The sequence below is a fragment of the Pholcus phalangioides genome, unplaced genomic scaffold, assembly GCF_987345545.1.
Source record: "Pholcus phalangioides strain wild (caught in Gottingen) unplaced genomic scaffold, Ppha-v1.0 ptg000039l_1, whole genome shotgun sequence".
In the NCBI taxonomy this organism is placed as follows: domain Eukaryota; kingdom Metazoa; phylum Arthropoda; class Arachnida; order Araneae; family Pholcidae; genus Pholcus; species Pholcus phalangioides.
The window spans coordinates 526,217-553,661 of record NW_028301625.1 but is presented as its reverse complement, the minus strand read 5'-3'; the positions used below and the strand labels follow the sequence as shown (position 1 = coordinate 553,661).

The 27,445-nt window shown below is 39.3% G+C and overlaps 1 protein-coding gene and 1 non-coding gene across 6 annotated transcripts in view; one reads left to right on the top strand and one right to left on the bottom strand.

The window, feature by feature from the left end:
- Positions 1–27,445, bottom strand: part of LOC149065437 (pre-mRNA splicing factor CWF19L1) — a 104,385-nt gene that overhangs the window by 51,667 nt on the left and 25,273 nt on the right. For all 5 annotated transcript variants that reach the window (XM_089253798.1, XM_089253797.1, XM_089253795.1 and 2 more), the window contains 2 exons: positions 19,403–19,537; positions 12,015–12,078 (listed from right to left, as the gene is read on the bottom strand). In XM_089253798.1, the coding sequence (XP_089109924.1) occupies positions 12,015–12,078; positions 19,403–19,537 (199 nt within the window). The remainder of the gene's footprint in view (positions 1–12,014; positions 12,079–19,402; positions 19,538–27,445) is intronic.
- On the top strand, positions 3,373–3,446 carry TRNAS-GGA (transfer RNA serine (anticodon GGA)). Its single transcript has one exon. It is a non-coding gene; the product is annotated as a tRNA-Ser (tRNA).

Genomic DNA, 27,445 nt, shown 5'->3' with positions numbered 1-27,445 from the left:
TGTTCAAGACGAGTGAACACTAACTAATTCGAAACACCTTTCTCCCACCCAACAATGTTTCTGTCGTATCAAAGTTCCTTTGGCACCTATGACGAAACTTTCTGAAACAAACTCTGTGGGGGCGTTTGCACATGTTGAAAATGCGTCCTGCCGGGTTCGAAACTTCTATTAACAGTTTTAAGTCGTGTGCACGATGGCCATGTTGTGTATCGAAGCACTGCGACGCATAGCAATAGTGGGCTCAAAACAGCATAAGAGCCTAGAACATCGTTGAGCAGTGACAAGCAGTTTGTCTCATCAGTTCAACGATTGGCGCTGACTGCCAAGATAGGCGGTTTGCAGTCGGAAATGATGTGCACGACAGATAGTGGTGTGCATCAGAAGAAAATGCCATCCAAATAGAATGTCCACAAATGAGCCAATTTCTTTACTGATTGCATTACCGAGCACAGACAAAACATATCGGCGAAGGTAAAATAAAAAATTAGAGAAAACTTTCCTCATAGAAGAAACCATTGTGAGGGCAAACACATACTGCAAGGCTGATTTTCCAGTTCAGACAGTCAATGACCCATACACTCGAGCAGGGAAGCACAATAATGGCTGACAGGGCTCCAGCTCGAGGTCCCAAGATAATTCTTGATTATTATTTTTTCACACAATAGTGGGCCCCACTATACAGAGGATCGTGAAGAAACTGCCTTTTCACACCGAGAATCTCACCTTAGGGGCCCTGCTGCAAGATGTGGGAGAAGGATATTGAACCAAACAAGGGCCCAATCTTGGGAAGATGGATTTCACATATTCCTATTCATGTATTTGGAAGTCCAATATCATACGCTTGTTATTTGCTCTATCGTCGGCCTAGATCGCAAGTTTGTCACCATATTCCAGTGGTTCTCAAAGTTTTGTCACCCACGATTCCCTAGCCTAATTCATGATTCCTCTGCAGCTGCCCAGAATAGTTGGCAGATTTTCTCATTTTAAAAAATTGCTTCAAAGCATAGATAGGCACACAAATAAATACCTCAAGCGCGTTGCAGCGCAGGGTTGGAAGTAAAAGGGGGGCGGGGGAAACTGCACCGGGAGGCAAACTTTAGGGGACGGCCATTTTAGGTGGGAACAAAAATACTGTTTTAAAATTGTAGAATTTTGGAATTGTGGGGGTGGCAAAAATCCTAGGTACGGCCCTGCTGCGATGCTGCACACTTTGTGTCGCAAAACAATTAATGGCGAATGATTTGTCAATTCGATCACAGACCTTATTCTAGTTCGGGATTTATCTTTTCAAACTCTCTCCTTCAGTCACATGCACTTACTGCACCATTTGTCGTTTGCTATAGCTAGTCGGTAAAGATTGCAGTAACAAAAAAAGTATATAATTGCAAACACAACTTCCTTCCCTCATGGAAAAAAAATTGCTGTCCTTTCTCATGGCCCCCAGAAAGTAGGGCTATAGCCTTGAGGCCACGGACAATTACCATCATTGTTTTTCCTGCTGTAAATTCACTATAGAGGGCCCCCCCCCTGAAAACTCTGGATTTGCGGAACCGCTAAAGATCCGGCCTAGGGGCCCTGCTGCACAATGTGAGAGTCATGTCCTTTCTCATATGGAAACCAATATTATTCCCAAAGGGGCATTCGCACTATGACTGGGTCCCCATGCAGGGTCAGATAATTAAGGTGAAAGATAATAAAAAGTCTGTTGGGCATAAACTGCAAACAGCAATTGGAGTCACTTTTTCCTCTACTTTTGTGGAAATTTCAAAGGAAGACAGTTGGTGGGGAGAAAACCTCCTATTCTGTCATTATTATATGGCTTTTGTATTGAAAGACTAGTGCTTAGAAATTGTGTACTCTTTATACTTGAGCACATTATCAGCCAATCAAAATCGAGCTACTACGACATCATAGAAACATCACAATATAAGTAATATGAGGAGAGGCAATTTCTTGTAAAAAAATCTGGCTCATTCGTTTGGCAACTTATCGCCAAACACCAGGGTCTATTAACGATTTCACTTTTATTTTATTGCTCACACGATAATGTTACAATGACATATAATTTAATAGTACTATAATATAATGATAATAATGATATTGACATGCAATAAATACAGCGGGTTGCCGCAACGCAAGTTATGTTTCGTTTCCTAATGAATCTCTTTTCATTATGAACCAATAACAAAGGAATGGGTCGGCACCCTATGAATCAATAAATTATAGCAGGTCCCAGCTTCGTGAGTCGTCATTATTGTCAACTTGATGCAGCTAAACCCCATTTGCATTAAATCAGAAAAAAAAAATGAAAGCATTTTTTAATGATTCAATAAACAATAACTTATTATACGGGGGGGCACCCATTCCCATCTTGCCACATTCACTATTTGGGAAAAACTTTCCACCATCATTCCCGTGCATCTGAAAATTATTGGTGAATTATAATAAAATAAATCACATTTAACCTGTGGAACGTTTAAAATAAATTAAATGTAATAAGAAATTAAATTTTTTAAACGAAGATGGTAAAAAGAAAAAATTTTTTTGGATGGGTTTGAAGGGGAATCTAACTCACAACCTATGTTTTGTGTGTCCCGTGAGCTTCCCACTGTACCAATCATGGATGCCGGATTAGAGTAGAATATAGTATATCAATTATTAAATGTCGCCAGGAAATATGGTGGCACCAAATGGATCAAAAATTGTGGTAGGCTTGTGATTTACTGTGACGTTTCCATGGCCTCATAGTTGCTTAACTCTGATTGGTTGGTAATGTGTAAAAGTATAAAGATCTCACAATTTCTAAGCGCTAGTTATTGAAAGCCATAAATTGCTTCCCCGAGGCAGATGACTGGACCCCAGTCGTAGTGCGAAAGGCCTTCAATAAGTCTTTCATCCTCTGTTTCAGGGGAATATTGTAGATGTTAAAAGGACCCAACAAAATAAGAAAGAAAAATTTGTTCTTTTTGTTCATCCAGCTAAACTGTATTCCCCCCCCCCTAATATAATATGCTTTTTCCCCATAATATCACCTATCCCTTTCCCAATATACACATTCACAGATAATGCCTTTCTTGTTTTTTGTTTACCCATCTCCACCCCAGCGGAAAAAAAAAGCTTGGAGAAAAAAAGACAAAAATACTGAATGCCCTGGAAAAATAGAATGATTCAGGAAAAAAAAACTTAAGATGTAAAAAGTTTGTGACCTTTGCCCAAATTTTATAAATTTTCCGTGACCTTTTTCTTATTCCATGACTTTTCCATGATGGTAGGCACCATGAATTGTGAGCTTTAGCCTAAATTAGGTCAGACTGTCCATGTATGGTCCCGTTCAATGCACATGAGCTCCAAGGAAAGATTGAGATATTCGTTGCCTTTGTAGTCTAGTGGTATAGGACGTTCACCCGGAAAGTGAAAGGATGTGGGTTCAATTCCCCACAAGGGCAGTTGAATTTTCTCTTTCCTATTTATAGTTTTGCATCAGCTATTAAACTCTACTGAATTAACAACATCTCTACTTCCAAACCTATATCCTTCCTGTACTCTCATATGACTGTGAAATCTGGCAAAATAAACTGCCTGTTTCATTCTTAACTGTTGGTCATCCTCTGCCTCCATCACTGAACTCAAGCATTAACTCAATACGCAACCGCTTTTTACGTGTAGATATATCTCTCGATTATCTTTCCTTTTCAAAATCCTTCATGGCCATTTTCATATCGACACTTCAAATTTTTGAACTCCAGCTTCATACTTTCCAAAAAGAATTAACTATTCACAAAAATTTAAACTTATCTTCGCATCCACAGATTGTTTCAAATTTAGCTTCTTTCCTTGAACAATAACCGACTGGAACAACCTCCCGTCAAACATTATTGATTGTACAACAGTTTCTGATTTCCTTTGTAACATCAGTCGTCTCTGTCAAACTTCACCGCATTCCTTTGTATAGGCCTCAGCCAAGCAATATTGTATAAATAAATAAAAACACATACAATCAAAAGGTTTGCCAAAAGAAAGATTTGCCAGTTCAACTATGTTTAATGATCTTCACTGCAGCAGCTGTGGTGGTCGAGTGATCGTAGTGACGGACTCACGTTGTGAGGTCCCGGGTTTGAACCCCATCGTCAACATAGTGGTGTTCAGCTGAAGTTGGTTTTCTGTGGTTTCCAACTTCAAGGTGCAAATGCGAGCTGATCTCCCCTTTAAAAAGTCTCGCCACAGAGAGCAACAGACCTACAAACAGTACAAATAGTAATTCAATCATAACACATCACTCACTTCACTTCTGAAATATAGATGGCAGAACTGAAAAATCAAACACAACACTACATATGCACTCAGACTGTTAGGTACACACACAGTTACAGTTCCCGCACAACTCACTTGGTAGTAAATCACCCATAGATGGTGATAGACCTGAGTCGTGCTCTGTTTGAAAGAAAGATCTTCACTGCTAAATATTACACTCTACTTGCCCCAGACATTCATTATAGCTAAATCGTAACAGAACAATTGAAAATAAATGCTTCTACAGAATTTTTCTAGTAAGCTTGATGTCATTATCAAGCTTACAAATAAACCCATTAACATTTTCTGTGGTTTTATAAATTTCACTGATCCACATTATAATTGGCAGAGGGAATAACCAAACTCTCTGTAAAATTCATCTTTTTGCAAGAAGGCTTTTTTTTCCAATTTTGTGCAGTTGATAGTGCATCCTCCTCCAACTCTGAGTTTACTGAAGAACAATGTTATCTGAAAAAATAATTTTGAAGAGTGATTTCACTTCTCTCCAAAATTTTAAAAAGTAATTTTGTGAAAAAAAGAGGGGTTTTAAAATGAAAAACAGAGAAATATATTAAAAAAATACCTATAATTTGAAGGAGTGCTTTCACTCAACAAAAAATTTTGAGTAGTAAAAGAATTTTGAAGCATATTGCGACAAACAATGATGGAGAACAATAAACTAAGAGAAAGAGAAGTAATCTTTTTCTGTTACTTATACTATAGGGGTCGTTCAAGTATTACATCATCATCAATGGGGGGGGGGAGGGGAGGGGGGTTTCCGATTTGCTGACTTTTGGATGACAAGGGGGGAGGGGGGGTTTGGATAATGCTTACGTCATCAACCACCCTCTATGAAAATATGAGTTAGGATTCAGAGGGCCAGAGCTGATGACGAAATTTTGCTGACAAGGGGGAGGGGGTCAGCGTTTTGCTGACGGGGGGGGGGGGGGTCAAAAATGACTAAAAATTTGCTCACGTAATACTTGAACGGCCCCATATACATATTCCTATACTACTCAGAAGGGGAAAAGGTATATTTAAACACAATCTCTCTCTTTTTCTATTATCAAAATGAGAACAAAAGCTGGCTTTGCCCACTGGCTGTTGATCAATAGGATGGGGGATGGAAAACATGCTTGCAGGGGGTCTATCCAGCCAATAGTTGGGTCAGTTTTCCGGACCTTTCACAAAATTCTGGATCTGAAAAACAGACTTTTCACAAAATACAAATAAAAACATAAATTTGGCATTTCATTTATTTTGTGATAGAATAACCAGATTTTGTTTTCCACAAAATTAATGATATTTTTCACAAAAATAAAGAACATTTTCACAAACAGGATCCTACAAAAAATGTGTAGAAAGATCCCTGGTTTGAGTAGGAAACAAACAAAATATCTGGGCATGATGTTGCTGAAATAGGATTGTAACCTCCTCAGTCCTTGCCCGTAGGATACACTAGACCAGGGCCGGCCTTAGTCCAAGCGGTGCCCTTCCCCCACTCACGGATCCAGTGTCATGTGTGAGAAAAGCAATTTATTGTTTATTGCTAGTCACTACTATCTTATAGACAGATTTATTCTTCCATATTATCCGGGTCTCGGGGGGGGGGGGAGAAGTGATCGTCCTTATCACCCCAGTCTGGATCCATGCTTGCACCCCGTTTTTTCCTAGTTGCCTATATAATGACAAAGAAGTTGGTAAAGCTTGCTTCCAGTACAGGGATTACTGTAATTAACTTGTTAGCAAGCATAAGAACTAAGTAATATTTGTTTAATTAAAAGATTTAGAACATTGAGAAAAACATATATCTATCTATCTATTTATATATAATCTCACACGCACACTTACATAGAATACTCATCACAAAGGCTATCTTCACAAAAGAGAAAGATCAATGGTATCTTCACACTTATTTTAATTTTTAAGGCAAAATACATGTAGTGCATGCATCATGTACAGGCTATAAAGTAATAAGTGGTTAAATGAAAGTGATATTCCCATAAGATTTCTTTCATATTTATCAAACTTATCAACTTCATTTGTGAATTAGGCATAATCGCCGGTAAAAGTGATGAATGTTGTAAAATTCATCAAACTTACTGAGACAATTAATGATTATTCATAATTACAGATTTATTACATTTACCATAACATAAATTTTATTCTGAATTTTTTCAGCTTTAAAAAACCTCAGCTCCACGAAGATATATCTCCAAAATTTCTTTTATTTGTAATGGATTTGCGCCCACCCCCTCTTTGCTTTAAATATGTGAGATATCACTTTATTTCCTTGTTTTGCATGAAAATAACAACTAACCTACTGTAATTTCTTGCATATAACACGTTAATTATACGTTAGAAAACATCAGGAACTAATTTCTTAGTGCAGACAATACAACCACTGCATCTTTTTATGGAAGAGAGTATTCATAAAAAATTATTTTTTTAAATATTTATAGGTGGGTGTAGATGTGAAGTGGCAACCCTTCCTCCCCCTTAAGATTTTATTATTCATGAATCAAATTTTCTCAATGCGAATTTTACATCGCTGCAGACTATACAATGCCTTTTCAAACTAGTGAAATTTTTTATGTAGATTATACGCAGGAAAATATAATAGTTTTGCCTCATTCTTATTCAACATTAACATCATGGATGAAGGGAAATGCAAAGAAATTACTTACTTTTAAAATGGTTTACTTTAAGATGCTACAAAAATCGTACAACAAAATCAAAAATTTTACTTAAAAATTACTCTAGTGATCACCAAATTTTCATCTCCATCGAATTCATATTGAGTTTTTTTGCCCCCCCCCCTCAAAAACGGTTGCCACATCTTGTTAAGCAATCCCAATTCTTGATCAAGAATTTTTACTATGTTAATTTGGTATTATGGCCTTCCTGCATCGTTCATTTGTTGACTATTCCAAAGCAGAGCTGTCACCAGAATATACCGTCAAATGTGCAATGGGGGTTATAGTTCAGGTTATTGTATGTCCAGAGTTGTTAATATCAATCTCACAGCTTTCACTGTATTTTTATTTTAAACTTTGGAAATTCCAGTGATTTCCAAATTTGTGTGTTTGGAATATTGTTGCACCTCCAATATTTCAGACAATCCAAATCCAAGATCTCAGATTTAAGCATCTCGTTTTCGGATTTTATGGACGAGTAATTTTTCTTTACAGTAAGAATTTCAGTTTTTAGTTCTGTGATAGATTCAGTTAGGTCACACACAAATTTCTTATGGTATATTCATTAAATTGGGTGGATATTGTTACAAAAATTATGTTTAGTGCAATTTGTTGAAAACCCTTCAAGTTAACAAAGCCAGGAAGAAATCACGCGATTTGTCTGGAACACTCTGGAAGGCTTTTTCGACTGGACGGTAGCACCACTAAATCAGAGTTATAGTAGAAATTTCTCGAAAATTCACTGTCTACAAAAATTAACGCAATTGTTGAAACAAGACATTATTTCTAGGTCCCGATCTCAACTTGTAAATAACTGTACATATAGCTGTTTTCTGTGAATAAATCCATGATGACCTGGACATTGTTTAATCATCTGCTCATTTCAAGGACTTGTGAGACATCATAAAGAACAATTTGGTGTCAGAAGTGGGATAATTCAAGAACTTGAATGGTAAAGACGAAAGGAATGAACATGGATGAAATACGAGAACTGCTGAACCAGCTCATGTCTGTGATGGGACAGATGAAATTGGGCATCGTGGAAGAGGTGAACAAATTCATAGCAGCCATGAATGACAAGATAGAGTTAACGAGCTCGGCCGTCAAGGATGATGTCACCGTCGTCAGCAGCACATCTCATCGCGGAGGTTAGAGATGTCATCCCCACTGTGAAGGGAGACATCGCCATTGCCATCGTTGGAGTAAAGAATGACATCGCCACACATACACTGCTGTCGCTAAAGTGAAAGAAGAGCTTTCCCAGGAGATAAACGCAGTTGATGAGAAGCTCTTGAAGAGGATACAAGAGCTGGAAAAGAAAATGCAAGAGCCTATGTCTTCTGTGGATGCTCACTTCATCTTGCCAGCCATAGCTGATATCAGCAATCCGAATATCCAGCCCTTGACATACGACGGAAGAACATCATGGCTGATCTTCAGGATACAGTTGGACATGATTGCCTCCGCGAACTGATGGGATCGTGTACTCAAGGCCTTCCAACTAGCTGCCGCTCTCTGAAGGGAAGCTGCCGAAGTGCTTCAGAGGCACTTGCGCCAAGCATTGCCCCCACATCCTGGAGCAGCGCTCTTAGGCGAGCCCCCAGACCAGTCTTTTCACGGGCCCCTTTATAGTGAATTTATGGAATGAAAAAATAAAAAATGATTAGAATCGTCCCGGGCCCTATCTGCTCCACCCTTGTGGGGGTTATGCCGCTGAGGACTGACCCAGCTATGAGGCCCTGACAAACATGCTTGAGCTGAGGTACAGAGAAAACTACCTCAATGATTTCCCGCGGCTGGCTGCAACTCAAGACAAGGCAGCAGAGAGACGACAGGGGAGACTTTGCAAGAACTGGCTATGGACATCGAAAGGCTCTCGCAGTTGGCGTATCCTGATTGCCTGCTGGACATCAGGGATGGACTGACCCTGCAGTGCTTCATCGACTCTGTCAAGGACCCAACATCTAGCAGGTGTTGCGTCTGGGTGAATACAAGAACGTGAGAAGTGCTCATCTACACTATGAAATTTAAAGTAGTCTAGAACAGTGTTTCTCAACCACCGGGCCTTGATATCATTCATACCGGGCCGCGAGTGATTAGCCATTTCATTTTTCCTCATTCATTTTCCGTTGGTCATGTGTTTGACTGGGCCTTCGACTCAAAAAAATGAATGAAACGGGGCCGCAGGCTTGAAAAGGTTGAGAACCACTGGCCTAGAAAGCTTCAAGACGAGAACGACAAGTGGTCCACAGAGCTGTTGCGGAGGACTCTAAGGCAGACATCATCAGAGAATTGAAAGAACTCATAAAGAGTACCAGGAACAATTGTGGAAACCGGAAAGACAAGTCATTGTGTGCTGGGAAAGCCCTGAAAAAGTCCACCTGTGGAGTGCATGCTCAGTCGCATGCAACAAACTTTTGCATATCCAGTATGTTTTTGTTTTCCCAGACAGGGCTATCTTAAGAGCATCATGGGCACCCGGGCCAAGTGACATTTCTGAGGCCCCACCTGGTTAATTCTAGAAAATTTCAACTAGATCTAATTTTTGTGGGGCCCACTTCTCTTGAGGCCCTGGGTCGTGCCCAGGTGGGCCCATGCGTTACGACGGCACTGTTCCCAGATAAATTTTTAGCAGAGGACAATAAGGAATAGCACTGAATTTTTCTATATGGACATTATTACATTAAAAACCAGAATTAAAAAGTTGTAGCGAATAAAATGATGACTTAGACAAGCACAGCATAAACACGATCAACACCAGCTGTTACCACTATGTATTCATGAACATTCTGAATTTTCATCAATTTCTGGAATTATTTTTTGCATTTACTCTGAATTTTCATTGGTGCTGGTATTATTTCTTGCATTTACTTTGAATTTTCATGGGTGCTAGAATTATTTCTTGCAGTTATTCTGAATTTATCATTATTTTCATTTTCAAAATTTTCGATTTTCTTCTCCCAATATTAAATTCAGGGCTAAGGTAAGGCCTTGAAATTATGAAGATGCCTCTGGCTCTGCTATTATTTTTGCACCAGGCCGTGTCTGGTAAGAATGGCCCAGAGTAACACGTGTCTCTAAGTCACTCTTTTGGTCACTCCCATACTCTCTAAGTCACTCTTAGTCATTCACATGCTTGCATGCTTCTTTGGTCACTCATGTACTTGCACACGTTCTAGGTCACTCTTTCAGTTGCTCACTGACATGGTTCCTTGCTTTACAGGTCACTCTTTTAGTCATTTATGCATGCTCTAAGTCAGCAGTTCTCAACCGAGGCTCTGTGTGCACTCTCCAGGGGCTTCACGACCACTCAAGGATAATAAAAAAAAACCAGTAAATTTTGAAAAAATAAAATCAATATTTTTAACAATAAAAATAAATCAGTAACTTTGGTCAATAAATAAAAAATATGCCTACAGGGCTCCACCATAGAAATTTTTTACCAAAAAGGTCTCAGTGAGTCAAAAAAAGGTAAGAACCGCTGCTCTAGATCACTCTTTTGGTCATTCACATGCTCACTAAGTCACTCACCCGGTCCCTTGAAATCCAGGTCATCCACATACTTGTTCAGGCTCTAAGTCACTTTTTTGCTCACTTACATGCTCGCAAAGGTCACTCACTGACCTAGTTTCTTACTGTCTGGGCAGAGATGGATTTATTTAGTGTTATACAAATGTTTCTACCATTCTACTAATTTTCTTGGTCACTCATTTTTCAAATTTGCAGCAACTATGAACTTGTTGCCCTGGGTTATAGCCACTAAGCCCCCCCCCCTGTAAATACACCACTGCCAGCAACCACTCATGACAATGACCACACAATCTCACAGTGGTTACATGGCAAAACTGTGGGTATTTTAGCTAGTTTTACAAAAATTCAGGGTTTTTCTCCATAATCTTGGAAAATTTTCAATGATTTCAAATAGGTGATCCAACCCTATATAATTTTTTCAGAGGTTGCATGAGCAATCTAGTTGGAATAAAACAAATGTAACTTGTAGATATGCAGACTTTACATAGAGGCAGCCACAAAAGTACTGTTATTTATAGTATAGCCTGCTGGTAAGAAAACTCACTAAAATTAAGGAATTTAGTATGCAGCCTGAATTTGCATATTTGTATAATTTGTTCCCACAACTCTTTAAGAGAGAAGCAAGGGTAAACATACGAAGAAATATCAAACATGCAAACAAATAAATTTATTTCAAATTATCAAACAATTGAATGAGAATATTCAAGCAGCCGACTAAATAAAAGATAAGTCACTATAGGAGAAACACAAATGTGCAGCATCATAAAGTTGTACATCATGCTGAGCCAAATAGGCCTATTGGTTCATGCACAAAAAAACCTGCTTCTAGAAAAATCTGGTAAAATACAACGCCACAACAGGCAAATTGCCCAACGAGGTGGCTGACTTAAGAACATCACGGATCCCCGAGCCATTTTTTGGAGGCCCTACCTACTACTGCTACACCACACATGCACCCCCCCCCATGGAACCCCCAACGAATCGGTACATGCGGGAATGTGCGTGTACATGTAGTGAAACTTGACGTGAAATTTTTTTTTCTCTGTAATGCTTGTTATATGTAGTGCTGTCATCTGCCACCAGTTTTTCTAACTATGAGTGAAGTGTTATGATTGAATGATTTATCGTTGTAGGACTGTTGCTCTTTGTGGCGAGACTTTTTAACAGGGAGATCGGCTTGCATTTGCGCCTTGAAGTTGGGAACCACAGAAAACCAACTTCAGCCGACCACCACTGTGGGGTTCGAACCCGGATCCTCGCATCGCGAGTCCCTCACTATAACCACTCGACCATCACAGCGGCCCTGCTGTCCCTATAAAAAGTAAGTTCTCATAAGTAAGAAATCTATGACCCATACATGCAGGAAATAGGGTATATACAGGGAAAAGGGCATACACTCTACATTGTATTTTCACAAGTTCTAATATCAGGTTTTATTTTTTGAAAATAAAACCTGATTAAACATATGGTTTTTTTTCAAAAATTAAAAGTATTGACCTTTTTTTGAAGTTCTTCTTTCTTCTGGTATCTTAGTAGGCTCAAGTGCATACCGTGAAAATACCTAAAGTTGGACAAAAATACCTAAAATCAAATTTATTTCAAGCAGGCATACTAAATACAGAGAATCAAACACAGTCAATTTGCAATAAGTCAAATGAGTTGATTCATACGACTCATAAGTCATATGAGTTGAATATCTGTTGCAGTTAAAGTTTTCACATACTCCACAATGTCCAATATTATCATAATGGTAAAAATATTCATCAACTCAAAGTTTTCTGCCTTTATATTGAAGTTATTGGGTATGAAACAAATTAAAATAGAGCTATTAAAGGTGTGGTTTACATAATTCACAGAATTTCTTCCCCCTCCCTCTTTTCCATTTCTCTACAATCAGGGCAGGGCTTATGAGTTTCACAGCCAGGTGCCAAAAAAATGTTTTGCAGCCCCTTCTGTGAATGAAAAATGTATATAAAGTAATCACTTCCCGACTATCAACTTTTATAGTTACAGACAAATATTTCGGCAGTCTTTGTTATACAGTATGAAACGAAAATAGCACAGAGAATGTGATATAGTACAAAATCAGGATGTTGAGGTGAAAATAATATTCAGAAAGAAGTCATATTGTAGCAGAGATGTCTCTGTACTCTAATTGTCCTGGGACCCAGGTTATTCAAAAAATCTGGGTACTTTTTGAGTCAAAGTGGGTCCCTCTCAAAAACATTTTGTCTAGAAAAAAATTATGCCCCCCCCATAATTCACTGGTAACTCTGTGAATTTTCTTCCAGCATGCCCCAGGTCTTTGATCACCTGCTTATATTTCTTCGTTGAGACTAAGCAGTGGGCCATGTTCTGGGTAGGAGAAGAGGATATCTGTGTTTAAAGTACAATTCATTTCTAAAAACATGTGTTTTATTCAAAGGTTCATTTACTTTCATTGTCTACTAGTAAGGAAAGCTTACAAAAAAGCTCATTAGCATTGAGAATTTAACGTATGGACTTCCGCACATGTAATGAATCTAAAACAAATATACAGTTGATCCCGGTTATAACGTTTCTCCCATTTAGGACTTTTTCCCACTTACCACAACTTATTTTCGTGGTCCTAACAATAAGTAATTCTTATTAAGATTTCCCATTTACAACATTTCTTATGACGGTTTTTTGAAAACGTTAAAAGCATGATCCACTTTAAATTAACAGTTGGACGCATACATTTATATATTTACTAATAAATCACAATCTATAAATTCCCTTCTGATTGATTTTACATTTCGTTAAAAAAATCTTAGCACTTTCAGTATCTTCTAATCAAATTTAAAGCATCCTGGTAAAATGATTTTATTTTCCCTCCCTGATGGTCCACCACTGATCTGTAGCCATTTAACTGCCACATATCTTCACACCTGAATGTGGGAGCTATGTGAGATTTGTGTTGGAGAAACTTAAGTGTGCTTGTGTGTGTGTGTGTCCAGCATTTGGCATGTTTTGTGTTCAGTAGGTGGTGCATCTATCCAGCGCCACAACTTGATACTTTCTCAAACAGGGCAAGCACACATTTTGGCACACCCATGTAATGTAGAAGAAGCAGTTATAAATGATGAATTTGGTGCCCCCTTCTAGTCCAGAGCTTGGGACACTAAACCCGCCTGTCCCCCCTCCCAGTTGTGGTCCTGCATCTATCTTCCAAACTGGTAATGTGTGCGTTTGAAGTTTATTGTATACATATTTGTGTTGTAGGTCTGTGTGATTGCCGTGGCAACCAGAAGTTTGTTTCAAAGGAATAGCCAAAATTTTAAAACCGTAGAAAATCACATTTTTGTCCGATTATCATTGCGCAATCACGGGTTCCAAACCAAGATTTTCATCGAAGCAAAATTTGGGGAGGATTACAAGGGTCCCCCTTCCGAAGATCAAAAATTAAAAATATTTTTGTAGAGAATTAAAATATTGGAATAAAATCATTTCTTTTATACTATCTGTTAATTTAAAATTGTTTTCGAGTGTTAGTGACCCAAACTTCCTTGTGCCTTTCCAAAAGCTGATTATGCGCACACACCCATGACTACCACATAGCAGCTAGATGACAAAACTGTGGATATTCAAGGTCGAGTTTTTACAGATTCTGTTTTGTTTTCCCGATCTTGGGGAAAGTTTTACAATTTCAACGGGCGTTCCGATCCTTTATGATTAAAAAAAAATGTGCATTTGCAATATTGTAGGAACTAGGAGAATTTATGCTGTATAGACGCTGTCTTTGAATGCCGGCAGATACCCGCGAAAGTACCGTAATTTCCGGTATGTGACAGGAAGGGAGAAAATCTGCAGCAGAATAAAAACTCCAAAATTTAACACAATTACATGGTTCCTCATCTAATTCTTCAACAACCTGCATCTATATCAATACAGTACAGTGTACAAAGTAATAAACCATTTTTTCAAGGTCGCGCAATCATGATAGAAGGTAAGAAAAGTTGGGGAGGTTTCCCTCTACTTTTTTTTCTTCGTCTTAGAACTAGGAAAAAACGCGTCCTGGAGGACACATGAACAAAATTTTTAGGCATTTTCCGAAATTCCAGGTATTTGACGCATTATAGCACGTCAATGGCATTTCTGCATCAATATTACAATATTCCTTTTCATAGATGTGATGCATAGTGGAAATATTGGGAAAACTCAAATTTTCCACAAATATTTCCTATCCAGAAACAAATGGTTTCTGTTATGAAAATTGCACCCCTCCCTAAATCTTACAGTGTGCGACCACACTTTTTGCACCTGCCCAAGTCTGAGCTTGTTTACAAACACACACACACAATCTACATACTAACTGATCAATGAAACTTGGTCACTCGTGCTTGTAAATCTTGTTCTATGTCTGGTCAAGTTAAAATAGCCATGTCATTTTGGGCTCTATGTGAATGCGGAAATGTTGAAATGTCAGCATAGATCTTGATTTCATGTAGATTTTTCAGAAATGTCAAGCAAAAGCTGAAAGTTTTGGATTTGAAAGGAAAAGAACAAATGCTCAATAGAATAGAAAGAAACCAAAATTTCAAGAAAATGTTTGTAGTGTAAAAGAAAGTGTTTCGAATGTTTACTTTTATAGTTTCATTTATATACATAGCTAACAAAACGTATCATAAATTACTGGCAAACCATTGATCCTAGAGACATACTTCCATTTAGAAAAAGTATCCAAACAACGTGTAGACCTCAGACACATCATTCATGTTGAAAGGAGTTGCATAGTTAAAATAAAAATGTAAACTTTTTATACAGTCACCTATCCTAAAAAACCCAATTAGAAAATTGTTGGCCTGTTTCTCTTGAGGCCAACAAAAGAAAAAATTCAGCATTTCCACTTGCAATATTTGTTGAATTCAAAAAAATAAAGAAAAGTTGGGAAAAGAAAAAAACATGATCATTCAAGGCTCCAACTTTGAAGAGCCCCTGTAACATTGCCGTTAGGCCCTGGCGGAAATGGTTCTTATTCCAGTCATTTTTATGTTATATTTATTTTTGTCTTACCTTTAATTTGTTTCCGAGATCGATCCGTGAGATCGTGTGTTGCCGATCGGCCGCCATGTTTGTTTTGTTGCCAGATTCCGTGATATATTATTTTGTGCAATATTATTTTCCCTCCATGAAAATATGTAAATTAGATGCTGAGTTCAGTGCCGTGGGTTTGTCTTAGTGATTGGTTCCTGTCATGATGTATGATGGGAGTGCTCTCAGATAAATACTGAATACACAGCGAGATACAGCACAGATTTATTTCTTCTAGACATTTGAGTCTATCAAAGGCATTTTGTCCTGTTAAGGTGCACGTCAGGTAATTTCTCAATAATAGTGATGTACTGAAAGTGGAATGGTGTGCTTGGCACCTCTTAGCCACTCTATGATTTGATCGGTGACCTGCCCGGGTAACACCTCATGTGGTTCAAGGTTGGATTGGTTCTGTTGTCTTCTCCACAGATTGATCAGTAGCCTATCCAACTACCTCCAGACCTGCTTTGGTATCAGCTTGATCTCGCCCTCAAAGCTGTGGTTGACCGGTAGCTTGACCGGATACCTCATGGTGTGAATCAATGCTATCCTGGTTCAGGCATGTCTCAGACAGTTCGGCACATAAAAGACTAATCGACTGACTGAAACAAAGATCTTAGACTGTCTTCAAATTGACTGTGGTCCCGCTGAAACAGATCTAGTGATATGGACAATGTGATCGAAAGGGTGTATTTCCGGTCGTCTCAACTAGTGGTGAGAGCATCTTAATTGTCATTTCAGTGAAATAATTTTATGTTGAGAGAAAAGAAAAATTAACTTACTGTGATAACCCAGTGTGCAAATATGTTATACTAAATTACAAATTTTAGTATTTAACTGAATAAATCTTTATTTGTTTTAACTGATTGGTTGGTTTCATTGATGTCATCTGATTAATGAATTAATACTGGATAAAATAAATAATTGAACCGGGAAATGCAAAAAGGGGAAATGCATTGCATTTAAATATGGCAAATTTAAATGCAACGTCTATAACACCAGAACAATCAATGGATGATTCCGACCGAGCCCCTATTTTGTAATGTAATCTTGTTGTTACATCCTGGACTCCATTTTTATCTTTCCCAATATTCCACAGATTAAAAACGTTCTCACCCAATCGGTCTGTCGATTACACCTTTCGGGATGTAACTATCACTAGAACAAATAGTTTGCTTCTTGATTGATCCATCCGATCTACAGGTGAACTTTCTGAAAGAAAGCTCATATGAATTTGCATATTCATATGAACTTAGAATAATATTATACAACTACGGTATTCTACATTTGGCAACACAAAAAAACGTAAACATCATAGACCTGGCCAGAGTCCGCAACATTAGGCCTATTATAGATTGTATAATCTCATGACATTATTAACTGTCAGATGGACCTAGGTTCACCCAGAGATGCATAGACACGCTATAATGTGTCAAATACCCGGAATTTCAGAAAAGGACGAATAAAAATTTTGTTCATGCGTCCTCCAGGATGCATTCTTTCCCAGTTCTAAGAAGAAAAAAAAAAAAGGGAAAAACTTCCCCAACTTTTTTCCCTTTCTTTTTCTTCTTTTTACCATTTATCATGATCGCTCGACTTTGAAAAACTGGTTTTACCACTTTGTACACTGTACTGTATTGATATACACATGGATTGTTGAAGAATAAGATGTATATCTCTAGTTGCTTCCTTGAATTAGGGGTGTGTACAGAAGTTTCAAATTTCGGATTTTTTATTCCCAATTTTCTCCCTTATGGTTACATATGGGAAATTATGGTACTTTCGCGGCTATCTGCCAGTATTCAAAGACCGCGGCTATCTGCCAGTATTCAAAGACCGCGGCTATCTGCCAGTATTCAAAGACCGCGTCTGTACGGCATAAATTTTTTGTCTTGTTCCTACAATATTGCGAATGCACTTTTTTTTTTAAATCATAAAGGATTGGAACGCCCGTTCAAATTGTGAAACTTTCCTCGAGATCGTGGAAAAAAAACAGAATCTGTAAAAACATGACTTTGAATATCCACAGTTTTGTCATCTAGCTGCCATGCGGTAGTCACAGAGTCACCGTTTTGCATCGCAAAAATCACGGGTGTGTACGCAGAATCTGTTTTTGGAGGGGCAAAAGGATCTAATTCTTCAGATAGTATAAAAGAAATTATTTTATTTCAATTCTCTACAAAAATATTTTTAATTTTTGATCTCCCGGGGGGGGGGAAGAAGGGAAAAGGCCCCTTATAACTCCCCCTCCCAAAATTTTTGAACTTGCGATTGAGCAACTGTAATTGGCTAAAAATGTGATTTTCTACAGATTTTAAATTTTGAGTTGGCTATTCCTTTGAAAAGACTTCTGGTTGCCACGGCGATCACACAGATTTACAATACTAATATGCATACATTAAACTTCAATGCATTACCAGTTTGGAGGATAGATGCAGGGCCGCAACTGGGAGGGACTGGGACAGGTGGGTCTAGTGTCCCGGGCTCTGGACCAGAGGGGGGCAATAAATTCACCCTTTATCACTGCTTCTTCTATATTACATGAGTGTGCCAAAATGTGCACTTGCCCATTTGAGTATCTAGTTGTGGCACTAGATAGATGGCACCACCTACTGAACACAAAACACGCCAAATGCTGGGCACACACTGTTAAGTTTCTCCAACACAAATCTGACATAGCTCCCATATTCAGGTGTTAAAATATGTGGTAGTTAAATGGCGACAGATCAGTATGGTGGGCCATAAGGGATGCAAAATAAAATCATTTCACCAGGAAAACCAAAGTATGAATAGGGAATCAGAAGATAATTGTCTGAGAGACGAGAGAGAGAATTTAATTCGCTTTAAATTTGATCAGAAGATATTGAAAGTGCTAAGATTTTTTTCACGAAATGTAAAATCAATCAGAAGGGAATTTATAGATTGATTTATTAGTAAATATATAGATGTGTTAGTCCAACTGATAATTTAAAGTGGATCCTGCTTATAACGTTTTTCAAAAACCGTCATAAAAAACATTGTAAATAAGAAAACACTTTAAACAGGAAATCTTAATGAGAATTACTTATTGTTAGGACCACGAAAATAAGTTGTACTAAGTGGAAAAATGTTCTAAATGGGAGAAACGTCATAAGCAGGATCAACTGTATATTTGTTTTAGATTTATTATATGTGCGGAATTCCATGTTAAATTCTCAGTGCTAATGAGCTTCTTTGTAAGCTTTTTCTACTAATAGACAATGAAAGTAAACAAACCTTTGGATAGAACATGTTTTCACAAACAAATTATTTATTTGATTCACAGAGATACTTCCTCCTCCTACCCAGAACATGGCCAACCACTCAGTCTCAACGAAGAAATATAAGCAGGTGACCAAAGACCTGGGGCATGCTGGAAGAAAATTCATAGAGATACTAGTGAATTATGGGGCATAGTTTTTTTCTAGACAAATGTTTTTGAGAGGGACCCACTTTCACTCAAAAAGTACCCAAATTTTTCAAATAACCTGGGTCCCAGGTAAATTAGAGTACAGTGACCTCTCTGCCCAACGACGGCAAGAAGGTAAAATATTGTAAAAACCTGTATAATTATGCTTGCAAAACATTATTTCTCAATGCAAAAAACATTGACATCATAATCTTTAACTTAGACGACGACTTTGCGTGGTCCCCACCTGCGAGCCACGGGACCAGACTAATGATAATTCACAGGTACTCCCATCACATTTACGTCCCAAGAGTTAAAAATTAACTTTTAAACTATACAAGCCACTGCTAAATTATGAAAAATCACAGTAGTAAGTGAGACAGTAAATAAGCAGATTAGATATTACTTGAGTTTCTGAAGCAGGTGCATCCATAGATTGAACTTCAAATGGACATTCAGTAGCCATTTCCCATTTTTTCTGCAATTTGATAATATCATTTGTAGCTTTTTGCCGAGGCATGTGGTGCAATTGATGAACAGACTGCAAAAAAGATTTACATAATAATGAATATGGAAACAGGGATGTTTTTAAAACACTTTTACAGAGCTGGAAAAAAGAGCCTAAAACTTGAATTAATCCAGGAGAGAAATAGAAACTATATTTTTTTTATGAATATTTTGATCAAATTATCCTCTGCATCTTTGAACTTTGTACAGCAGATTGCACATATCAAATCAGTTTAGTGCAAAAAAAGCTTTCTCAATTTGAGGTTTTTGGTACTGTTCATACTTTATAGTGCTCTCCACCTTCCCCGCGCAATGAGGAAAGCCCCTGAATTCCAGCTTTCACATTTTTGGAATAACTTAGAAATTTTGCTATGGAGCCGAATTCACGGGGGGCTTCCCGTAATTGTAAGAAGTTGTAATAACAATAAAGTGAATTTTTTTCCTCCAGATGACAATTCCACTGTGACATAGGTGACTTATCTTCATTACAGGACACGGCCCATTCCCTATATATCAACACGAACGGAAATGCCACCGAACAGACAAATGTGCCTGCAGTATGGTGGGAACTCCAGTTGACTATGATACAGAGTGCCAATTTACAAAACATCTACACATATACAAATATTCCAAAAACAATAGAAAATGGTTCACTCAAATAATCAACAACAAACACACAGCAGCAAGGATTACAAGCCTTGTCAAATATATACACACCAACGAAAAACAAAAAATCTGTCCACCAGATTTATAAAATAATTTTTTTTAAGTTTTGCAAAAATAAGGGAAAAGCAGAAATGGATAAAAACAACATCACAAATCATATCCACATGACTGCCACTACTAATACATAACTATTACATGTACAAGATATAGCATGTATAAACGGGACCTGAATAAGAATTTTTATGACATTCCTGTTACAATGATGTAAATGTGATAACCACGAGTGTCCTTCATTCCGCTATTCTAGCGGGGGTGCTAGGTGGGGACACAAATGGTTTCATAATAACCATTATGTTTTTATTTTATATATATATATTTTTTCCTTTAATAAATATAACCAGCCAGAGCGAGTAAAAAAAAACAACAAGATCAAAGCTAATCCTTAGCTAAGGCTCTCTCCAGACAATCTCCCATTTAAACTAATCCCACATTGCTCACCAAAATAGGTTTAGAGCGAGACGACTCAGCCAGCTGGCAGTTATATATATATATGTATGTATATTTCTCTTTCCCCTATTCAAGTTCTTCATGCATTTCATGTCCACAACACACGTGCATACTCATATTCATCGGATTGGATTGGATTTTGGGTTTATTGGCGCAAGGACCAATTTGGTCAAACTGCGCCAAAACAAATATAAAAATAAGAAAAATGTCCTTTTTGTCATGTCAAAAACTAAAACTGTCCATGATAAAAAAGCAACATGAAACACAAAACAATGACACAAATTGTAAAAACTATAATTTGTCGTACAAACCAATGGCCCTGATGAATTTAAAAGTGCGAGATGTATCGCAATGGTCAGATAAAATGTCATGAAGTGAAAGATGACTCCGACCAAAAGCGGTCGTAAAATGATGACGATGGTGCGAACAAGTAAAAACATGGGCAATGGTAAATGGACTTTGACAATGAGGGCACTGCGGTTGACTCTCTCGTAGTAAAAGATATGATTGTGTGATGCGACTGTGTCCTATGCGTAACCGGGCAAGCAGAACTTCCTCCTTTCGGTTAGTTCTGCAGCTCGAACGCCAGTGGCCAAGTGTGGGCTTGATGGCATGAAGTTTATTATTAATTTGATTGTTCCAATGATCCTGCCAGCGGCGATGCATCACTTCCCGAAGGATTGAGAAGTGGTCACTGGCAGGTACCAAAAGGCTATTATCAATGTTGGTTGTTGTTCGAGCTGCGGTGTCTGTTTTTTCGTTGCCCGGTATTCCTACATGACCTGGTACCCAGTAAAATTTTACTGTGGTACCATGATGAGTGAGGTAATGTAGTTCATGAAAAATGGCATGAATGAAAGGATGAGTGTGAAAAGTGAAGGAACACAGTGCTTGCAATGCGCTGAGAGAGTCGCTATAAATGATGCATCGTCGGTGGCGTTTGCGTCGTATATGACGTAGAGATTGAAGGATTGCGTACAGTTCTGCCGAATAAATAGAGAATGTGTCGTGAAGTTTGAAAGATGTCTCCTCATAGCAGATGTAGGCACAACCGACATGCCCAGAGCTCTTGGAGCCGTCGGTATATATGGGGAAGTACCTATTGTACCTACCCCTGTGCCTGAAGAATATCTGTCGATATATGACATCTGCTGTGGTGGCTCTAGGGTATAATGATAATGAAAGAGAGACATCTGGCAGAGACTGCTCCCATGGTGCCAGTTGCCAAGCAACTGGGGCCACACGACTGATGTCTATTTGTATTTCTTCTACAAGTGCCCTCATACGAAGACCGTAAGTAAGTTGGAACACATGAAGGTCGAGCAGCAAAAAGTCTATCAAATGAGGGATTAAAAATGACACGATGAAGTGGATGACCTGGCAAAGACTTCATTTTGATATGATATTTCAAAGAAAGTTGTTGGCGTCTTGATGTCAGTGATGGCTCGTTGCATTCGACATACAGGCTCTCCATTGGAGACGTCCGAAAAGCACCAGAGCAAATCCACAGGGCGAGATGGTGGACTGGGTCGAGCACACTCAGATAGCTCCGAGGTGCCGACCCGTATACAATGGAACCGTAGTCGAGCTTCGATCTTATTAAAGCTTTATATAAGTGAAGGAGCCACTTACGGTCAGCTCCCCACGATGTAGAAGAGATGACCTACAAGAGGTTCATCGTCTTCATGCAACAAGCTCTTAATTGTGCAATATGAGGTTTGAAAGTGAGCTTTTTGTCGAATGTGATACCGAGGAATTTAGTGTTTTCTACAATAGGTATTAGATTGTTATTGAGAAACAACTGTGGGTCATCGTGTAGGTCTCGACGCCGGCAAAAGTGCATAGCAACAGTCTTGTCAGCGGAGAAAGAAAAGCCGTTATTATGAGCCCACTTGCTGATCTTGTTGAGTGTGTTTTGCAATTGTCTCTCGGCTGACCTCATATTCACTGATTGGTAAGATATCAACAGATCATCCATGTAGAGTGCGCCAATGACAGACAACGGGAGTTGGTTTAACACCCCGTTGAGTCTTAAAATAAAAAGTGTTACACTTAAAATGCTACCTTGAGGTACACCTTGTTCTTGAATTTGGGGAGCTGATAATGTGCTTCCGATCCGTACCTGGAAAATGTGGCGAGCAAGAAAGTTCTTAACGAAAATGGGCAGGTTGCCCGGCAAGCCGCTATTATAGAGGTCGGAAAGAATTCTGTGCCTCCAAGTACGGTCGTAGGCCTTTTCTATGTCGAAAAATATGGTTAGCATATGCTCCCTCTTCACAAATGCTTGTCTTATTGATGTCTCAAGGCGTAACAGATTGCATGTTGTGGACCTGAACCGTCTAAAGCCGCTTTGATGTTTCGATAAAATATTGTTAACCTCAAGGTAGTGCATAAGGCGATAGTTGACCATGCATTCCATGAGCTAACATAGACAACTGGTCAAAGCAATATGTCTATAACTATTAGGTTGCTGAGGATTTTTGCCAGGCTTCGGGAATGCAAAAACAATGGCTGCTCGCCAGGTGTCAGGAAATAAATGACTGACCCAGATCTGATTAAATAATATTAGTAAATGTGACAGTGATTCTGGTGAGAGATGTCGAATCATGGAATAATGAATAGCATCGGGCCCTACAGCTGAGTCAGGACTTCGCTGCAAGGCCGTCGTCAGTTCATGAAGGGTGAACAATGAATTGTATCCCTCCGGTGTAAAAGGCCGGAAGGTGTGCGATGTACGTTTGGCCAATGATTTAATGGGATGAAACGATGGGGGATAATTCGCATCACTGGAGACAGTGGCGAAATGGGCGGCGATGGTATCCGCAATATCCCTCACATCGCTGATGATAGTGCCATTGGTGTTTAAAATAGTGATCGGATGAGACTGATAATGACCATTGATTTTTCGGATCCGGTCCCAAATGACTTTAGATGAAGTAGATGAATTGATTCCCGTGGTAAACTTTTGCCAGGACTCGCGTTGAGCCTGGCGCCTGGTTCTTCTCGCTATCGCCTTTGCTTTTAAAAATGCCAACTTGTTGTCATGGGTAGGATACCGCCGGAACCTACTCCATGCTTTCTTTTGTGCTTTAATCGTAAGATTACATTCGTGGTTCCACCAAGATTTAGGAAATTTAGGAAGTTTTGAGGAGACTTTGGGTATTGATTCATTTGCTGTAGAGATGATACAACTGGTCACAAGGTCGACACAGTGGTCGACGTCGGGTTGCGAAACCATATCCTCCGTGATTTCTGCCTTGACCGTGAAGTCTGCCCATCGGGAGTCCACCGAGGAGGACCCTCAGGTATGCTATGGCTTCGATCAAGACACTTAACCACTACAGGAAAATGATTGCTCCCGTGGAGGTACGTATCGACCGACCAGGACCAGTTCGGCAAGAGTGAGGGTGAACATAAGGATAGATCTATTGCAGTGAAACTATTGTTTGGGGCATGGAAATGAGTGAAACTGCCATCATTCATGATGGCAAGGTCCATGTCGTCTAACAGCCGTTCTACAATTTCCCCACGAGGGGTGTTGCTGTTAGAACCCCATATCATGTTATGTGCATTGAAGTCTCCAAGAAGAAAAAATAGTGGTGGTAATTGATCAATCAGATCTTCTAGATCTCTCTGTAAGATGGTGTCATTTGGTGGCAAATAAATGGAACAGATGGTAATTCTTAGGCCTGTAGAGATTTCCACCGCGATGACTTGCAGGTTCGTGCACAGCGTTAAAACGCGCGACGACACGTGATGTGGAACCAGCAGAGCAACACCGCGGCAAAGCCCTACTCCCGTCATCGTAGTCAATACGAAAGAGGGAATGTCGCCTGATGTTCCATGTCTCCGAGGGCTTTGTAAAAGTTTCCTGGAGTGCCACGCAAACAGGATGATAACGATTGATCAAATCCTTGAAATCTTCATAATTGGATCTAAGACCACGAATGTTCCATTGAATTATGTTGGCGATAAATTAAGTAGAAGTAGATGGTTCAACGTCTTTGAATTTATTCCGGGCTAGTTTCTGGTGAGTACCACCAGTTTGTGACGGATTATCAAGATCCATATCACCAATTGACTTGCCATCAATTAGTGATACATTCTGGAGGGTGGGACATTTAATTGCTCTCTGTATCGCTTTTCTTGAATATCCGGTCTTTAACTGTTTCTTTTTAGATTTATTTCCAGAATTGATCTTGAGTTTAGTACCAGATTTTTTGAATGTGTTAGCCGTTGCTTTTTCCGCTTCTTCTTCTGAGGTAGTGGACTCCCTCGGTAATCCAGCAGAACAACAGCAGCCACAACTATTGCATGGTTGGTTAGATGATGATGTTTGAGTTGATGTGTCAGCTATTGGTTCAGTCTGAGTTGTTACGGATGCTTTGGTGACATTGTTAGTCATATTAGCTGATGATGGATTTGTTACCATATTAGAGTATGTTCTAGTACCTATTGGAGTTTGGTTAGAGGTTATACGACGGCGATCTTCTGGATCTCTTTTTCTTCATTCCATTTTGGACACTTTCTGTCAAATGCGGGGTGGTCGCCACCGCAATTGACGCACTTGAATGGTGAATTAGTGCAGTTGTCCGAAATGTGGTCCTTCTCACCGCACTTTGCGCAGGTGGGTTGACTACGGCACGCCGTTTGTGAGTGACCGTATTTTTGGCAGTTGAAGCATCGAGCGGGGTTACAAATGTATGGCCGGATTTTGAGGTTATAATAACCTATTTTGATATCTTTCGGCAACGTTGGTGAAGAGAACGTGAGAATTATATTACGTGTTGGAGCTGGATTGCCATCTTTGCGACTCATAATATGTTTGGCTGATGTTACGCCTTGAGACGCCAGCTCCTCTGTTAGTAGTTCTTCATCCATGTTAATCAAGTTAGTATCTGAAATAACACCACGTGAATAATTCAACGTGGGATGAATTTTGACCGTTATTGGAATGTCTCCGAGAGATGTGAGCTTTTGAATGAGTTCGGCTTGTTTGGATGTGTTAGTTTCGATGAGAAGGTCTCCTGAACGAAGGGCCTTCACTGATTTTAAGGTACCAACTGTGCCATAGAGAGCTTTTACAAATGGTGATACTTTGGCCAGCGGTTTTTCAGCATCTGAAGAGTGCAGAAAGAAAAATGAGACAGTTGATGAATTTGAAGCAGTTACATTGACATGTGTTTGGTTTGAAGCAGTTCTTTGACGTTTTGGTGCATTTTGATTTTTTCCCATATTTGAATGGGTATTGTTCCACTCCCACCCACCATGGAGCCCTACGAGGGGACGCGCACACGTAACCGGTGAAGGTTAGTAGCAACATCAGGTTAGGTGGGAGATATACACCACCAAAGCAGGCGAGCAGACGCGTTCAAGATCCAAGATCGTCGTGAAGCAGCACCAACAAACCTCAACGCCGTCCGGCAGGCCCGGCCCCTCTATCTGCCCAGTAGTGTAACCCCTTCAGCCATCGAGGCGACCACAGCCGATTGACCTGGACGGGGCTAATCCAAGCCTCCCGTTTCGGCTGAATTCGAGGCCAAAGCTAGCGCATCAGGCTAACCAGGATCCCCATCTCCAGCCTTACGGGTCTCCAAGCACTGCAAACACGCAGGTAGACAGCGTCCCAGACAGAGCATACGCTAGAAGCAATGCCCCGTCTGGGAGGACCCCTCCCCGCCTAAGCGGGGTCCACAATGAGGGGTTGGACACAAGACACAAACATGTACAGGACAAAACAAGATGCAAGACAAGTACTGCAAGATGTGTAGAAAAAACATGTAATCTGGGCTATTGAAAGTGAAGGATATGAGCACAAATAAGCGATGACAATGACGTGTGATAGATTTAGCATTACCCAGGATGCACCACGAGGAGGCCTATCACATTACACCCCTCATATTCATCAATCCACCTGAGCGAATGAACTCAACCTAATAAAACTGATGCTGACTTCTAATCCGCGAGTTATCAAACCCATTTGCTCACCAATAAGGTGTTAAGCAAGATGACTCGCTCCGATGGGTATTTTATATTTCACAATAAGATTCTCATTTCATTTTTTTTTTGTATTGTGTGTATATAATATGGCAAGTGTAAGATAACAGATGAGATGGCATGTGGCTCCCTCCAATTGCTTTTAAAATATACCTCCATCTTAATATACATACATTTTCATCCGTCTTAACGAAACCCTGAAACTTTTCTCCAAATCCCAACCCCATCTCATCTGCAATCACCACAAAATTTGTTAATCGTGACAGTACCCAATTGTCGGGGAAAATATGTTGTAAAAAGTTTTGTTTGTTTTTTTTTTCTTCCTTTTTTTGACACAAAATAGTGTTCCGGACTCTGCCACGAAGCTGGGCTGGAAGAGATCTCAGCAATGGGATAAGTGCAGTGGCAAAGTTCTGGCGTTAATTCATTCATTGCCAAAAAATGATTTTAATTTTTTCTTTGGAGTGTTGATTGGATTTTTACTAATCTTGTATGTTTGCACAATTGGCAAAGTTCTGGCATTCATGCGACATAGGACTGCAAATGGCTAACACAGATGGGATGTCCATACAACCTCTGACAATAAAGTTCGGTGAATAGTCCTGTAACATTAACGTAGATGAAATGTTAACGAAAGTTATCTTACTGTCCTTCCCATTACTATGCAAATAGTCACCTCCCATTACTATGCACCGCTGAGATCTCCTATACATGTCCTAGAAACTTTGCAAGAAGTCTTCTTTTGGGATGGAGTTCAAAAGCCTCGTCATGT